The sequence below is a fragment of the Trichophyton benhamiae genome (genome assembly GCF_000151125.1).
Source record: "Trichophyton benhamiae CBS 112371 chromosome Unknown Abenha-G-c-62g06.r1, whole genome shotgun sequence".
NCBI lineage: Eukaryota > Fungi > Ascomycota > Eurotiomycetes > Onygenales > Arthrodermataceae > Trichophyton > Trichophyton benhamiae.
The window spans coordinates 128,799-145,145 of NW_003315090.1; the positions used below are offsets into that span (position 1 = coordinate 128,799).

At 50.3% G+C, this 16,347-nt stretch overlaps 9 protein-coding genes across 9 annotated transcripts; 6 read left to right on the forward strand and 3 right to left on the reverse strand.

Annotated features, from left to right (window-relative positions):
• Positions 1-556: 556 nt before the first annotated feature.
• ARB_01974 (uncharacterized protein) lies at positions 557-781 on the forward strand (the record flags this gene model as incomplete). The annotated part of the gene is made up of 1 exon (XM_003011700.1): positions 557-781. The coding sequence occupies one exon, from the start codon at positions 557-559 to the stop codon at positions 779-781; it is 225 nt and encodes a 74-aa protein (XP_003011746.1).
• A 390-nt stretch (positions 782-1,171) lies between these two features.
• ARB_01975 (uncharacterized protein) lies at positions 1,172-3,128 on the forward strand (the record flags this gene model as incomplete). The annotated part of the gene is made up of 6 exons (XM_003011701.1): positions 1,172-1,366; positions 1,444-1,741; positions 1,814-1,887; positions 1,982-2,395; positions 2,465-2,675; positions 2,740-3,128. The coding sequence occupies 6 exons, from the start codon at positions 1,172-1,174 to the stop codon at positions 3,126-3,128; spliced, it is 1,581 nt and encodes a 526-aa protein (XP_003011747.1).
• Positions 3,129-3,242: 114 nt separating this feature from the next.
• Positions 3,243-5,706, reverse strand: ARB_01976 (uncharacterized protein; the record flags this gene model as incomplete). The annotated part of the gene is made up of 5 exons (XM_003011702.1): positions 3,243-3,551; positions 3,620-4,176; positions 4,259-4,918; positions 5,109-5,162; positions 5,328-5,706. The coding sequence occupies 5 exons, from the start codon at positions 5,704-5,706 to the stop codon at positions 3,243-3,245; spliced, it is 1,959 nt and encodes a 652-aa protein (XP_003011748.1).
• Positions 5,707-5,918: 212 nt separating this feature from the next.
• Positions 5,919-7,143, forward strand: ARB_01977 (lipase/esterase, putative; the record flags this gene model as incomplete). The annotated part of the gene is made up of 3 exons (XM_003011703.1): positions 5,919-6,410; positions 6,492-6,806; positions 6,865-7,143. The coding sequence occupies 3 exons, from the start codon at positions 5,919-5,921 to the stop codon at positions 7,141-7,143; spliced, it is 1,086 nt and encodes a 361-aa protein (XP_003011749.1).
• Positions 7,144-7,741: 598 nt separating this feature from the next.
• On the forward strand, positions 7,742-9,490 carry ARB_01978 (uncharacterized protein; the record flags this gene model as incomplete). The annotated part of the gene is made up of 5 exons (XM_003011704.1): positions 7,742-7,747; positions 7,783-7,824; positions 7,855-8,149; positions 8,213-9,230; positions 9,304-9,490. The coding sequence occupies 5 exons, from the start codon at positions 7,742-7,744 to the stop codon at positions 9,488-9,490; spliced, it is 1,548 nt and encodes a 515-aa protein (XP_003011750.1).
• A 613-nt stretch (positions 9,491-10,103) lies between these two features.
• ARB_01979 (uncharacterized protein) lies at positions 10,104-10,842 on the forward strand (the record flags this gene model as incomplete). Its single annotated transcript, XM_003011705.1, has 2 exons — positions 10,104-10,417; positions 10,479-10,842. 2 exons carry the CDS (start codon positions 10,104-10,106, stop codon positions 10,840-10,842), a joined length of 678 nt encoding a protein of 225 aa, XP_003011751.1.
• Positions 10,843-11,340: 498 nt separating this feature from the next.
• On the forward strand, positions 11,341-11,916 carry ARB_01980 (uncharacterized protein; the record flags this gene model as incomplete). Its single annotated transcript, XM_003011706.1, has 1 exon — positions 11,341-11,916. One exon carries the CDS (start codon positions 11,341-11,343, stop codon positions 11,914-11,916), a length of 576 nt encoding a protein of 191 aa, XP_003011752.1.
• A 1,239-nt stretch (positions 11,917-13,155) lies between these two features.
• On the reverse strand, positions 13,156-13,570 carry ARB_01981 (uncharacterized protein; the record flags this gene model as incomplete). Its single annotated transcript, XM_003011707.1, has 2 exons — positions 13,156-13,311; positions 13,511-13,570. 2 exons carry the CDS (start codon positions 13,568-13,570, stop codon positions 13,156-13,158), a joined length of 216 nt encoding a protein of 71 aa, XP_003011753.1.
• An 809-nt stretch (positions 13,571-14,379) lies between these two features.
• On the reverse strand, positions 14,380-15,177 carry ARB_01982 (uncharacterized protein; the record flags this gene model as incomplete). Its single annotated transcript, XM_003011708.1, has 3 exons — positions 14,380-14,667; positions 14,861-15,004; positions 15,127-15,177. The coding sequence occupies 3 exons, from the start codon at positions 15,175-15,177 to the stop codon at positions 14,380-14,382; spliced, it is 483 nt and encodes a 160-aa protein (XP_003011754.1).
• Between the last annotated feature and the right edge of the window lie 1,170 nt (positions 15,178-16,347).

Consider the following 16,347-nt stretch of genomic DNA (forward strand, 5'->3'; position numbering starts at 1 on the left):
GTGGAGAGCCGGTGGAGCTGCCCAAAGCCTAGCAGCGCACGAAGGCCGTCGCAGCGTCGAGGGCAGACGCCCGCCCGGCCACGACTGGCTCAGGGCCAGGGCCGGAGGACGGACGGAGCGGCAGGGATGAGGCAAGCTCCTGCTCCAGCTCCAGCGGAGGGAGGGGACCGGCTGGAGGATCAGGCGTGTCAATAATAATATAACGATAGGATGGATGGGACAGACAGGCGCAGGACAGGACGGCCAGGGGCCAGGGACGATGCGACTGCGCAAAAGCAACGAGACGGCGGCGGCGGCGGGAGGGACGAAGGATAAAGCTGAGACGGACTGCTATGCTATGCTATGCTATGCTATGCTACTGCAGACACTGCTGCTGCTCCGTAGAGCAGCTCGCTGGCATCCCGAGTTGACATCTTCTTCTTCGTTGGCTACGGCCATGCTGTGATGCTGTGATGCTGTGATGCTGTGATGCTGTGATGCTGTGATGCTGTGATGCTGTGCGGCGGTCGACCTTGCAGCGGAGGTCGGGCGACTGCCGGCAGCATGGGACGATGAGATGAGACTGAGAGACGCAGAGGACGAACGAGAGGACGAACGAGAGGACGAACGAGAGGACGACGAAGGCGAAGGGAAAGAAGAAAAGAAGAAAAGAAGACGAGATATACCCGATATACCCTCTGGCAGTCCCCCTGACCACAGCCTGTTTTGGCGTATGCAGGGCATCCACAGCGACATCCACGGCTACTCCATGTTTCTACGACATCTACCACAACATAATTAGTTATTAGTTACTAATTGTTATTATTATAACATGCTCCTCCTACCGGGTTCGCTGGAGCGGACGTCCCCAGCCGGAGCAGTCTGTCAATTGGCGAGCTAGCGACTCGGGTGGACATGTCTCGCCTGCAGTCTGCCGTCACTCTGGCTGAAGATATCTACTTTGGTCCATCGCAGTGGGACAAGTCGAGTCTACCTTCATGGCGCCGTTTGCCTATTTAAGGGGCACCTCGTCTCCCTGCTGTTCGGGATGGCTCTTTTGCTTCTCGTCACCTTCTAGAAGCTGTTCTCCGCGACTATTACGACTATAGAACTGCTGTTGAACAGTGTGTTGATAGCGTTTACGGCTACTTTATACCACTGCCACTACCACTACTATTACTACGACACCAAGATGATTACCTCCCTTTTCGTGGCGGTCGTCTTTGCAGGCGCCATCTTTCTCCATGCTATCAGATACCAGCCTTTCTCTATCGATCCGCGCATCTACCTTCTCGTTGCTGCTCTCGTTTCCCTGGGCGTCGTGGTCTACAAAATCCTGATCTATCCATTTGCGGTCTCCCCTTTGCGGCATCTGCCAACTCCGAAGGTTAGAACATTTCTTGCATACGTCGCGTCCACCCTGCTTTACATTGAGATATGGTTGGATAACTAATTCTCCTATAGGGACACTGGTTGCTTGGCCAGACGGTCAAGCAGTTCCGTGCCAACAGTCCCCACGGAGCAGCCGTTGATTGGATGCTGGAGTTCCCGGAGGCGGACCTCATCCGGCCCTTGATGCTGGGGAACAGCGAGTCTATCCTTGTCTGCAGTCCCCGGGCGCTGAAAGAAGTCATCCAGACGCACTGCTACTCCTTCGTCAAACCAAAGTTTCTTGCCCGTACCTCGGAGGGTATCATTGGCAAGGGAGGCATCTGCTTTGCGGAGGGAGATGTTCATCGCCAGCAGCGAAGATGTTTCAACGGTAACTACGCTCTTCTTTTCTCTCCTCGAAGATGCTTTTATACTTCAATCTATCTAGACTAACATCCTCTAGTCCCCTTTCTTGTGAAAAATGTCAAAAAGTCGATGCCGGCAATGTTGGCCAAGGGAGAACAACTAGCCAACGCCGTAGGGGAAACGGCCGCTGGCAATGACGATATTGTAGAAGGCAAATATACTCCATACGCTCGCCCCCCTGACTTTAATCTGTATAAGAGACCAGGCTAACACCTACGCAGTATCCTCGCTTATTATCAAGGCCACCATTGACATAATATCCAAGGCTGTGATGGGCTACGAAGTCGACAGTCTCGCCGATGCATCCAAGGCGGAGTTCTACCTGAGAACGATGGATGTCATGCATTTGTCGACCACCGACCAAATCATGCTCGCCCTAGACAACTTTTTTCCGGCTCGCAAGTGGATCCCAATCGAGGCCAACCGCCGCTTCTTGCATGCAGGTAACGTCATCAGCGAGTTGCTTACCGATCATGTCAGGAAATGCATCTCCAGAATCAAGCAGGAGCCGGATGCCGAGAAGGACCTCGATAGCGATCACACGGACATCTTCACCATGATCGTACGGGAGTTGATCGAAAGGGGAGATCCTTTATCCGAAGAGCTTTTAGTTTGTCAGGTACGTCCCGCTGCTCCCCTTGTTCTTGTGTATAACTATATCGTGGGGGCATCCCTAACCTTAACATAGTTACGAACTCTCATGGTGGGAGGGCATGAATCTACCGCCAACTCAATCGTCTGGTGTCTCCATATGCTCGCTATTCATCCGTCTGTCCAGACCCGTCTGCGCGCAGCCATACGCGAAGTGATCACAGAGGACTCTTTCACCTACGAGGCAGTCAACTCAATCGATTACTTAGACTGCGTCATTAAAGAAGTCACCCGCCTCTACCCTTCATGTAAGGAACCCCCCTCCCCCAAATAAATTTGTATGCTCACCTTTTACTAACGCTGCGCAACCAGTCGTGTCTATGCTGCGCACCCCTATAAATGACATCGAGATATGCGGCACTCTCATACCTGCCGGCACTCTGCTAATGATGTACCCTGCTGTGACCCAGCACAACCCGACTATCTGGGGTCCAACCGTAAACGAGTTCAACCCAGATAGATGGAATGACTTGCCCAGTGCCGCGCATGACCCGTATGTGTATCAGGTCTTCTACAGCGGAACGCGAGTCTGTGTTGGTCGAGCGTTTGGTTTGCTCGAGATCAAAACATTCCTTACCAAGCTTTTGCTCAAGTGGGAGTTCCATCCCATTGAGAAGGAGCTCGAGATGCCTTGGTCCGGATTTACGTTGAAACCTACACATGGGCTTAAATTGAGAATCACCCCTGCTCCTGAACCATGATTTTTATTGTTGTTTTTTTATGAATGAATGAAATTTGATAAGAACATATATACGTATATAGTTTAAGAATGATTTTGTGTTTTTTTAAAAAAGAAATTCTACAGTGTTTTGCCTTCAGACCTGTGCTGTGCTCTGGATATACGCCTTCTCTTCTTCTGTCATCTTGTTATCCCCCCTGGAGAGCCTGAGAAGTATCTGAGCTGCCAGGTCAGGCTTCCCTGCATGGCCAAAGAGCCGGTACTGAGCAGCCGAATTGAGGCCAAAGTACACTGCTATCAGCACCTGGTAAGCTTGTACTGGGTTAGAAGTAAAGATCCGCTGGAACAAACGCCAGAAGGTCGGGGCGGCGTCCAGCTGACTGAACAGGTCATCGCAGTACGGCAAGTACTTGACTATTGTGGTGTGTCTATCCGAAGAAACCATCTACCATCGATCTCTCTTAGTCGGAGGACATGGAACAAATGAAGTAGCGGGGCATATCAACAGCTTACCCGAGAGGCTAGCTCCTCCTGATACGCATAGATCGATCTCTCCATCTCGTCTGGGGAAGGCAGCGTAACTTTCCCCGTAATTGCACCCACCGCCCATCTTGCCTGCGCCTCAGCAACTGGGACCAGCGGCCCCTCAAGATGCACGTAACCGATACAAAAGAGGTTTGGATACCTTGGGGCGGCAACGAGCTTATACAGGTTAAGACTGTTTCTGGCTGGTAGCACGCTATCCTTCTCCTGCATCCGGTAGTACTCGTCCAATAGGTACGGCAGGTCGATGTCATAACCTGTACAGCAGATGATGACATCTACTTCCAGGGTCGTCCCATTGGTTAGAACGATGCCATATTCTGTCATCCTGTCAATACTGGCCCTGTGGGCAGTGATACGGCCTGTCCGGATGTTCTCCAGCAGGTCGCTTCGGACAGTCAGATTGGCCTGGAAGAGCGAATGCTGCGGCTTGATCTCTTCCGGCAGCGAGCCTACCACGACCTCGCATAGCTTCATCTGGCACCATTCCGAGGCCCACTTGGGAAGTATTGTCTCAAATAGTCGACCTACGTAGGTTAACATACATACATTTTCAGCAGTGATACCTAACTATGTTGTGACACTGATAGTCATAGGCGGAAGACTTACTGTCCCACGCCTCAGCGGGTTTGCCGAGGACGTACCGGGGAATCACCCAGCCGCCCCGGCGAGTAATCAAATGCACCTCACTGGCCACTGAGCTGATTTCGGAGGAGAGGTCCGCGGCTGAGTTGCCAAACCCAATGATGGCGACTCTCTTGCCCTCGAACCTCGCTGGCTTTCGGTAGGTGTGGCTGTGGAAGAGCTCACCCTGGAACTTGTCCCTGCCGGCAAAGTCCGGTATCATCGGCTTCGACAGGGTCCCGGTACATGCAAGCACGGCGTCAAACACCGCCTCTACCGGCTCATGGCCTTGTTGCTGGTAGACGACGGTCCATTTGCCGGGATTATCGCCGGTTTTCCGCTGCTGCTGCTGGTGCTGGTGCTGGTGCTGCCTGCAGGAGATGACCTTTGTCTGCAGCTTGATGTACGCCGCCAGCCCAAAATGCTCGACATACTCGTGTATGTACTGCAGAAACTGGCGATGGCCGAAGTAATCAGGGTACCTGGCTGGGTCAATGGGGAAGTCACTGAAGGAGGACGTATCACGGCACGAATTGAGCGTCACATTGTCGTAGATGGACGAGGCTGTCTCCCCGGTCTCAGGGTCAGGGTCCTCGTAGTTCCACTGGCCGCCGATGACATCCCGCCCTTCGAAGACGGTGGCCTCTGTGACGCCGTTCTCCAGACACGTCTTCAACGACGCCAGGCCCGATACTCCTGCCAACCGTCAGTAGCTGGCCCCTGGAGCCGTCGAAGGTAAGGTGTATGTAGCCCCCTTACCGGCCCCGATGATGGCTACCCTCAGCCCCATGATGACAATCACTGCACTGCCAGGAGTACCCCAGTGGGAATGTACCAGATCTGGAGTGAAGTAAACCAGAGAAGAACACTATAGCCTCTAGCTGTGTGACTACGTGAAGGGTGAAGTCGCAGCTTCAGGGGGGGCAAATATACAAATTCACTGTCTGTGGTTGTTTCTGCCTTCAGCCTCAGGCCAGAACGTCCAGCCACGTGAGGAAGGAGAAAGAACTATATAAAAGAAGGCCTTCAAAGGAACACAACCAAATACATCTACACTTGAGGGAAAGAGAGAGAGAGAGAGAAGGTGAAGGTGAAGACAACCACCAAGAGGTAGACACAAGTCCAGAGAACAAGCCATCATGTCTGGCTTCAAGCGCCGCCTGCAGCCTGCTACGGGCCTTGCCGAGAGCAGATATCTGCCTTACTATCCCGCGTTGATAGATGTCAGCAATGTGAGTCCTGTCTTTCTGTCTTTCTTTTTTCTCTTCAGTCCTGCTCCTGGTTTCTCTTGTACCTTTGTATCTTGTACTTCTTAGCAGTTCTGGAGCAAGCCCCGAGACGCCCTGGAAGAAGAGCCGAAGACGAGGACGCAGAGAGGGGTCGCGTGGGTGACGCTGCAGCTCGTTATCCCTGCCCGGCCCTGCATATGACATTTTGATATTGACATCCTGCTTGTTATTTCTTCTTCTCCTGGCTTCTTCTGCTTCCCAGTCCTTGCTGTGAAGAAGCGAAAGTTCCCTGGAAAGTGATAGAAATGGTGATAATACCGAGATATAGCTGCGTGGAGCTACGAGAAGCGAGAAATGCTGACTGCTGCAATCATATCTAGGCTACACAGCGCGTGGCAGACCCGGCGCTGCTCCAGATGCAGCCCAAGGAGACTCTCCAGCCACTGATCAATAGCATCCCAGAGGAGCTTGTGGGCCGGTTTGACCCCGTGTATGTCGAGCACTACAACCGCCACAACGCGGGCCGGCTTCATACCCACCAGATCCCCATCGAGGAGTTCCGCAAGAACCCCGGCAAGTATGTGATCAACTATGGCCAGACTCCAGGGCCAGAGGTCTTCTGCATCACGGAGAGAAAGCTCCCTGTCAACGGAGGGACCATCACCGTCCGCATCTTTGAGATGGCGCCCATCAAGCTGTCCCCAGGCAGAGACAAGAAGCGTGGGGCCTATATCAACTTCCACGGAGGCGGCTGGGTGTTTGGCAACCTCGACGCCGACCACCACAAGTGCAAGCGGATCGCCAATGAGCTTCAGGGCGAGGTTGTTGTCTTCGATGTCGACTACCGTCTTGCCCCCGAGCATCCTTACCCAACCGCCATTGAGGATTGCTGGGCGGCTGTCCAGTGGGTAAGTTGTATCAGCGTGTCTCCTCAACTTGCACCCTGCCCTGCCTGTCACATAGGACTGACGATGTGAAAAAAAATACAGGTGAGAAGCAGAGCCATCGAGTTCAACTTGGACATCTCCAGACTGGCTGTTGGAGGTGCATCTGCTGGTGGTCATCTTGCGGCTGTGATGGCACATCTGTGCAGAGACTATGGCTATCCCCTCAAGCTGCAGCTCCTCATTGTCCCTGTTGTTGACATGCACAGCTCCTTCACTGCAGACGGCAAGTTTGATCGCGAAAATACCCCATACGAGTCGTACCGCGAGATGGAGCACACCGTTCCCCTGCCAGCCGAGCGTATGGCGTACTTCCATCGCCAATGGCTTGGAGTTCCTCGCCCTGAGTCGTCTGAAGACGTAAGTTGCTTTCCGAGTGGTTTCCGCTCTCCTCTCGAACTTTGGTATGCTGATATAGGATATCTTTCAGGATTGGATGATCTCACCCATCTTTGCCCCCAACTTCGCCGACCTGGCTCCTGCCATCGTCTGGACAGCTGAGATGGACCCCCTTCGCGACGAAGGCGCTGCCTATGTGAAGAAGCTGGAGTCCGCAGGGGTCAAGGTCGAGCATATCTGTGTCCCCGGAGCGCCCCATACGTTCTCCCACCACGACGCCATCCTCGAAGGCGGCAAACTCTTCAAGAAGCAGTCCATCGCTGCCCTAGCTGACGCTCTCCGTGACACCGGCCTCTGAATCTCCCAGACTCGACCGTAACGATCAATCTTCAAAGCTCCCCGTCAAAATCTTGCTTTGCCCCTTGTTTCGACGGACCGGAAAAACTCGGGATCTTCCCTTAGTCCCGGCATAGCCATTCCATAGGAAAAAAAAGAAAGATAGAATTAAACGGACAGCTTCTTAACTATTTTTTCAAGCTCTTTTCCGCTTCATCCCAAAACTTCTGGACTGCATCTCAGCTTCTTGTGTACTTGTATCCCTTCCCCCCCAATTGGCATTGGCCGTGTACCATTTCAGCTGCCTGCGTCCTGCGTTCTGTTCTGTACCATATCAATTCTTCTTTTTTTCACTTTCTACTTTCTCTTTTAGCTCCCGGTAGAATGCTTAATTCCACGGCCGTTCGAGCCCTCGGGCGTTGTGCCTCCAAGTCCGCAGCTCGATCGCTCGCTTCTCCTCATACACTCCACCTGCGGAACTCTTGCTGCCGCTCTATAAGTAGTGCCCTCCGGCCGTCGCCTGTCTCGAATAAGTGCCAGCTGGTTTGTGCCAGAGGATTTGCCTCGACTGCAAGAATGATGGTACCGCTTCGTCTTTCGCTGTTGTGCTGTTGCCCTTCATGGAGGTGATTATACTGACCCGCCGGCCGGTGATATATAGACTGCCCCTCGTACGGAAACCGACGCCTTTGGCGAGATCCAGGTAGGTCGGCCGTTTCTACAGCGTCGATAGCAATGGAGCAGCTGGCCTAATACGCTCTATCTCAGGTTCCTGGAGATAAGTACTGGGGAGCCCAGACTCAAAGGTGCGCAGACAGAGGCTCCTCCTGGAGCTGGTGCAAGAAACTGGACGGAGAATGCTGATACAGGCTCCAGATCCCTTGGGAACTTTGATATCGGGCAGCCCCAGGACCGCATGCCTACTCCGATCGTGCGTGCCCTTGGTATCCTCAAGGGTGCCGCTGCAACCGTCAACATGAAGTTCGGACTCGGTATTTCTCTCTCTCTCTCTCTCTCTATGCATACATGTTTGGCTGGCGGACAGCATAATATGAATGGCTTGGACTGACTGGAATAATATATACTTGAAGACCCTACCATTGGCAAGGCGATCCAGCAGGCCGCCGCTGAGGTTGCCGACCTCAAGCTGGTTGACCATTTCCCTCTCGTTGTCTGGCAGACCGGCTCTGGCACCCAGTCCAACATGAACGCCAACGAGGTCATCTCCAACCGTGCAATTGAGATCCTGGGCGGGACCATGGGCAGCAAGAAGCCTGTCCACCCCAACGACCATGTCAACATGTCCGCCTCGTCCAACGATACCTTCCCTACCGTTATGCACATTGCCGCCGTTCTGGAGATCGAGGATTCTCTTCTTCCGGCCCTGACCAGCCTGAAGGACGCCCTGCAGAAGAAGGTAGACCAGTTCAACAACATCATCAAGATCGGCCGAACCCATTTGCAGGACGCCACTCCTCTCACACTCGGCCAGGAGTTCTCCGGCTACGTATCCCAGCTCGAGCGCAATATCACTCGCGTTGAGAATTCCCTGCCAGACCTCCGATTGCTGGCTCAGGGAGGTACCGCTGTCGGAACCGGCATCAACACCTTCAAGGGCTTCGACGAGGCCATTGCTGAGGAAGTCAGCAAGATGACCGGCAAGCAATTCAAGACCTCACCAAACAAGTTTGAAGTGCTTGCCGCTCACGATGCTGTCGTCGAGGCTTCCGGAGCTCTCAACACCCTCGCTGCCTCGCTCTTCAAGATTGCACAGGACATCCGTTTCCTCGGTTCCGGCCCTCGCTGCGGTCTTGGTGAGCTCCAGCTCCCCGAGAACGAGCCCGGTTCCTCTATCATGCCTGGAAAGGTCAACCCTACCCAGTGCGAATCTCTCACCATGATCTGCGCCCAGGTTATGGGTAACCATGTTGCCACTACCGTTTCTGGAATGAACGGTAACTTTGAGCTCAACGTCTTCAAGCCAGTCATGATCCGCAACCTGCTTCACAGCGTCCGCATCTTGAGCGACGGAATGAAGTCGTTTGAGAAGAACCTTGTCGTTGGCCTCGAGGCTGACCGTAAGAGAATCGAATCCATTCTTCACGAGAGGTATGCCTCATCTATATTCCTTTCCTTTCTATTTGCTGTATTTGAGTGTACATACTAACGTGGACCCGTCTAGTCTTATGCTTGTCACTTGCCTCAACCCCGTTATTGGATACGACATGGCCTCCAAGGTCGCAAAGAATGCTCACAAGAAGGGTCTCACCCTCAAGCAGAGTGCCATGGAGCTCAAGGCTCTTAGCGAGGAGGATTTCGACAAGCACGTTCGTCCAGAGTTGATGATCAGCCCCAAGGAGCGCAAGTAGATACCTCCCAGTAGCTTCATTTCTAGAATAAAAGATAGCGATGTAAATATCTATGTTAGACGCAGTACAACTTTCCAGCGTACGCCCTATTAAGTTCTAGAAATGAGTATCACTGTTCAATTTCATCCCCCTGTTAAAAATAAGCGAGAATTTCTCTTAGTCTTGTTTCTATGCTTTGTTTTTCAATAATACTTGGTAGTAATCCCGAAAAAAGCTTTCTACAAACTGCCCTCCCCATGCACATCCTGATATATTCTTGTCCGTGGTGAAGCGGATTCTAGGCCTTCATTGCTTTCGATATTGTTTCACTGCAGATACTGTGTATGACCAGCTTGCTCTGTACCATCTCAACAAGGCTGCATCTTCTAGATATATACTGGGGATATGCTTTCTCCTTGGCCACGACAGTAGTCTCCTGCACTTCGTATCCAGAAACGGTAGTCTCTACGAGAAGTGTCTTTACGACCTCGGCCTCAACAGAGCATGTAACTAGACATAAATGTATAAATCTCGCTCATATCCCGCTCTATGGCTCGATATACACAGCCCACCCCGTCCATTGCTCTCATTACACCTTTAAATAACCACCGTCATGCGCTTCCTTCCCATTTTAATGACCATTGGGTCAGCACTCAGTGCAGTCCTTGTAGACTTCCAGTCTGCTCGAGGAGATGATCCATCAGTGCTCGGCTTGCGGAATCTCGAAACAAAACGGGGGACAATGATCCCTGATAACATTCCAGACCTATTCATCAAGAAAGGAAAGGACCCCAATGGTGCTCCTGTGGCTCATTTTCACAAGAAGAAGGGCATGCTACGAGCCGAGTATCACTCTCTTAACAAAGAAACGAAGAAAGACAAGACCTATGCCATTCGCTATGAGTTCTCCTTGGGGGCGATTGAGCAAAGCCTGAGCATCTGGCAATTGTAAGTTTATGCAAACTGCACGTTCCCCCCATTAAGTCTGAAGCTAATCTAGGGCATAAAGTAAGGAATACCTCACAGATAATGCGGAGGATGGCGGCGCCAATGTCCCCCTGGCCCTGAAGTTTTCTCGCAGCAACCTCCAGCTCCAGTATCAGCCTAAATGGGACGCACCACGGCAGATTCTATGGCAAACTGCACCTAAACTCAACACCAAATACCGTGCAGACTTCCTGATTAATACTGGTACCCCTGGCTGGGTTGAGTTTTCGTGGAATGGGCAGGTTCAAAAACTTGGTACTCAGGGGGAAACTCGGTTTGCCGCAACCACGTTCCCTGGTCGATCGGATCCAAAGTTTGGCGCATACCTGGCAGACAATGTTGATGTCGACTTTTATGTTTATAGAGTCCTTATTCAAGAGAAGTAGAAAGCGGTATGCCCTTGTTTTGGCACAGGATATCACGGCATCGAACGTTCGAGGGTGTATATAGGCTTCCAATGTCAGAGTCGGCGCTTAGTTTCATATATTAATAGGCGCCAGAATCACATGACGTCATTGGTGCCCTAGGCGCAGGTGCCCTGAGGTCCTTTTCCTCCGTGGTGACTAAGCGGCGTCTATTTGAGACATGGAGTTACGTTACCGCTCCTTTTTTCACCTCTCCCTCGATCGAGCTTCTTTTGTTTCCTCTCTTTGGATACGCAAGAGTTTTTGTCTCCTCCTAGTTGAACTGCCTTTTCTCTATCGTCAAGGGTGTTGTTGCTGTTTCACACTGGCAGCGTTGAGTTGAAAACTTCACCCCGCTTCCTCACCCCTGAATCCTCCACTTCCTCCATCTAAGAGAAGCCCCAACCAGGCGTTAAATTCGACAGCTTTGTCTTCTCTTTACATACCATCCACGTTTCTATCCAGCAGCCTTTCTCTCCCATGGCCATTGAAGCTTCGTCTACCACTGTCCCTGTGGCCGTTACAAATAACTGTATCGATACCAAGATGCTTGCCATTCATGCCAAGGAGGTGAAACCAGCGGTGACCGAGGCCACTCGGGCCAACAACGACGAGGAAAAAACTGAAGAAGGCCTCTTTTCAGCCTCCTATATATCTCCCGAGGTTGTCTCCTTGCTTCCGGAGAACTATACTCTCCGCCCACTTCGCCGCTCAGACTACCAGAACGGCTTCCTCGATGTTCTCAGCGTTCTCACCAAGGTTGGAGAGTTCACCCCCGAGCTCTGGAACGAAAGATATGACTGGATGGCCAAGCGCAATGATGAGTATTATATCCTTGTTATTTGCGACGGTACCGGCCGAGTTGTTGGCACTGGTAGTTTGATTGTTGAGAGGAAATTTATCCATGCCGCTGGCTTGGTGGGGCACATTGAAGATATTGCCATTGAGAGCGGCCAGCAAGGAAAGAAGCTCGGCTTGCGCATGATCCATGCTTTGGATTATGTTGCTAAAGAAGTTGGCTGTTACAAGGTAGGGTTGTCCCTTTTTACCCAGTAGTAAAAAAAAAAAAAAAAAAAAAAAAAAAAAAAAAAAAAAAAAAAAAAGGTACAGGAACTAATCTGTATCTCTTCTCAGTCTATCCTGGATTGCTCCGAAGCTAACGAGGGCTTTTACCTAAAATGTGGCTTTAAACGTGCTGGATTGGAGATGGCTCATTACTACTGATTAAACTTCGTGGTATTGGATTCCTCTTTGCGCAAATTTCATTAAACGTTCCAGATAGATCATAGATGGTCAGGGATTTGGTTTGCTGGAAAGCCATGTCCTGTTATAAACACGGTGTACGGGGAGCCGATGTGAAGCACTCGTATGAAGAGCAATCGTGGGTACATTATCCAAAGTGGATGAAGGTGCCATAGCAGGTGATACATCCGTCTAAGCCCAGCTGGGTTTTGTTGCTTTCTTGAGGGTTTGATGGTATTTGAAATTTATATATATAATAGTTTACACCTGCCAGTTTAGTTGGGCGCATATCTTTCTAATGATGATGACGATGATAATGGGCAGAGCCAGGGTCATTGATCTAATTGCCTTACAAGCCAAGGCACAGCTATGTATGATGGTCACTATCTAGGGCAAAGATGCGGCACCTGGGTACAATTGAATCAACAACAAACCTGATTTTCTACTTTCCGCACTCACACTTACGGAGCTGCGCCCTCTCAACAAGACCAGCAGAGCGCAAGTCGTCTAGTCCTATTCTCAGTGGAAGCTCATGAAGGCAAGCCTACCAGACACATACAACCAATATTACAGTACAAGTACAACAGATCGAGCAGTCCGGGACTCTTGATCCACTCATCATCCATACTACAAAGAACAGCATACCATAAATTCAACATGAATAATCTTGATATTAAGGGGGCATGTAATTAAGAATTTCTTAGATTCATTCCCATACCAATTATTCATTCATCAAGCGCCCTTTTTCAACTGTGATTTCTATTTTGTTCCCCTAACAAAGTTCACAATAGATAAATACCATGTTCAACCGCTCCGCTCCATGTCCGGTTGTGATATCCATAGCATTTTCCATCCTCATTCTCCGAGTGCTTGTTTCATAACCGCTTAGGGAAAGAGAAATTCGTGGGGCGTTCCACCATATTCGAAAGATTTGGGGGTTTTACAGAAAACGAAGCTGACAAAACGAGGCGTGAAGAGAAAAAAGAAAGGTCCACATGTTATAATGCTTATGCAGCACCTGGATTGGGATTCATCTGTAGCAGCATTATCAGTTTACTGTTGTGCTCGAGAGAAATCCATCATTTTGAGATGTATAAAACGCACCTTTCTCTTTCCACCAGTCATTGTGACGTTGACGAATCGTCGGGTGTATTGGAGGCGCTTCTTAGCACGACCCTTTGGGGTCTTCTTCTTCTCTTGTGGCTCAACCTATTCCTCCCAAAAATGAATCAGTCTTCTTGCTCTTCTTCGTTGTCGTGTCGATACAGCCTATGGCCCCAGGCAGCCACAAAAACAACACCGAGTTTCCTCCCTCCATATTGCTAGGGGCTGCAACCATCATCCTAGATGCTCGTCCTCTTGTGGTATGCGCGGCCGAAATTAGGGGATCTAAGCTGGTACAACTGACCTTTGGAGTCTGAGACTTGACTTTACCCGCACGAGCGAGCGAGCCGTGGACTTTACCCATGATGTGCGATCGGTTCGTAAATCGTAGAGATGCAACTGTTCAAGCAACAAAAATTCCAGAGGTTAGTCAGGTTGGCCTTTTGAAAGATCTGGAATATAAGCGGGTTTGGACTGCGTTAACATGCGGGAAAAGTGCGCCACGAGCAACACTATTCGAACAGAGTCCATCAAGAGAGTTAAGAGTGCAACTAACCGTGTGCTTTGGATGCGTTGACGACTTGGTCTTTTGATGCCGATGGTCTCGCTGGTGGTCGTTTCGGTGATGGACGAAGTTCTTTGGAGGAAGCGAACGCCAAGACAGAATTTTCCCTCTTAGGGTTGTAGCCCTAACTTCCTTTTACGGGTGTTATCGGGGCCGTTCTTTTGATAAGGTAACCTAGTTTGGGTGAATAAGACGGCGGAGGAGGATACAGATATGAATACAAAGACACACTTACATAGGTTCCTGAATTACGAATATGGCATACATTCTGATAAATTAGAGTGGGTTACATGTAAGAAGAATCTCATTTGAAGCTATCATCAACCTCGCTGGGGGCTTGAACAGCAAGATATCAATTGAGATAGTCGAGAGTGTTGTCAAGAATAAGCATGGCATGGCTGAAACCGCTGCTGGAATAGGTAAAAGAGAATGATTCATTTTACCAGGCCTATCCATCAATGGATGGTAACAGTTCTCATCGGGAAACGCTCTCATTATGAAGGATGGTTTTTCTGTAACCCCTTTTTAACAAAGCATGCCAGGCCCAAACACCCATCGTAATACCGCACCGCCCGTAAATCCATCGTTCACCTTTCATTTATCAAGATCTAACGAGACTTAGCAGCAACTTTGGGAGCGGATCCCTTAGCACCCTGCTTGCTCTGGATTCGGCCACCTTGTCCTCGTCCAGCTGCCTGGGCGGCTTTAGCCTTCTCGGCTCTCTTCTTGTTTTCAGCGGCGGACTTCTTCTCCTTAGCCTCCTTCACGGCGGCCTGGCGGGCGGCAGCACGGGCTTCGGGTCGCATGGTTCGGCGTTCCTTGATGACATCGAGGGAGGCGCCGACAATAGCACGCTGGTGCTTCACAACACGACGGGTACGCTTCTTGGCAACTTCCTATAAAACCAAACGAGAATATCCCATGGTCAGCCTCGATGTGCAATATACCATGCAAAACACATTGCCACTGCTCATTTCTTCGCTTCATAACCATCCATCCCGTACCCTAGTACATCCCAAACCATAGAAGCCCGATATGAAACCAAGCACAAATTTCTCGAAAGTAAAAATATCGCAAAGAATCACTCACTTCAGAAAGTCCCTTCTTGTGTTGTCTGCGGTAAAGGATGGTCCAGGCTATCCGACGTGGGTTTTTGCGCTGGAGGAAGAGAGATTCGCTTTTGCCATTTTGGAATCGGAAGATCTTGCTGTCGCCTCGGACGTACAGCTTACCCTGTTGAACCAAGAAAGGACCTCATTAGTATAAGCTCATCAAATATGGACGTCGGAAGGCTCCTCTTCGGTCTCGGTTCGATGGTGTTCCGGAGAGCTGGATGAGCGACGTCGAAAACGTACCTTTCCGGGGTAGATCTTCTGACCACTGAAGGAATCGTCGTAGGTACGCATCTTGAGTTGTGGTGATGCGCAGCCGGCGTGTACGAGGTTGAAATGTTGACGTCGTTGTGAATTATCTCGTTTGCGACTCAAGGTCAAACTTGGTAATGGTTTGGTGTGAGGTTTACTCGCTAATTGTGTGTCACGTGACTCACTAGCCCTTAAACTCGCCCAAGCGCGACGATTTGCAAGAATGTCAAATTGCGCGTATCTAGACGCCAGAATAACCGTCGTTGGGCGTACTGAGGAATTGATTGATAATATAAGGTTCCTTCGCGACCCCATTCAGGGTTATACTGTGAGACTGAATTCAGTGGGTGAACGTGCAGCTGAGATCGCCGTAGGAACTCACACCAATATACCATGATTGTGCCGTTCACCCATGCGTAATTACTTCGATAGCACTATGACTGTAGGTGCTTCAGGCAGTAGCGGCCTGCTGTTAAGTTTCCTCAAGTCCATGAAGTGCGATTGAATGGGGTTAATCTTTATATTCAATAATTGCTAGCTGACGCTGGACGATCTAACGTGTTTGCAAACGAGTAATTTAAACCATGGCATGTGTTTTTGTCCACTCCCTTGCTGTCTGAATGGCCGCGGGTTCATCTTCCTTCCATCGCTGTGCAACATCGTTGGCCAGAGGATCATCTGGATTAGGCGCGCCAAGTAATGCTTGGATGGATAGCAAAATTGTCCGGATTTGCAGCGCCGGAGACCAATTATCTAGAATGTTATACCATGTTAGGATCTGCCATTCGCTATGAGAACTGCATCATGGTGGGCGTCATCTCACTTTTTAACACATCAAGGCAGATTCTTCCTAATCTATCAATATTTGGATGGTAAATCTTGGTGAGGAAACGGATCTTTGGAGGTGTCATTGGGTAATCTTCTGGCAAAAATAGCTCGAGTTTGAAAATCCCTCCTGTGTTGTGACAATCAGCTCTCTGGTCCAACTAACACGATGATAGGAAATCTGGTGACGTTATGCTGACCTTCGTAGGGAGACTGTGTTGGACCGTGGATTCGGACATCGAAATACCGAAGGTTATCTTCGTGAGGAACTGCATTAATCCCGGGAACACTGCACAAGTCAACACGGTTAGTTAGTAAATATATCAAGTACTATTAGCTATTTCATTATTATTTTCTTGTCATACTTACGGTTCTGCCATCAACCGC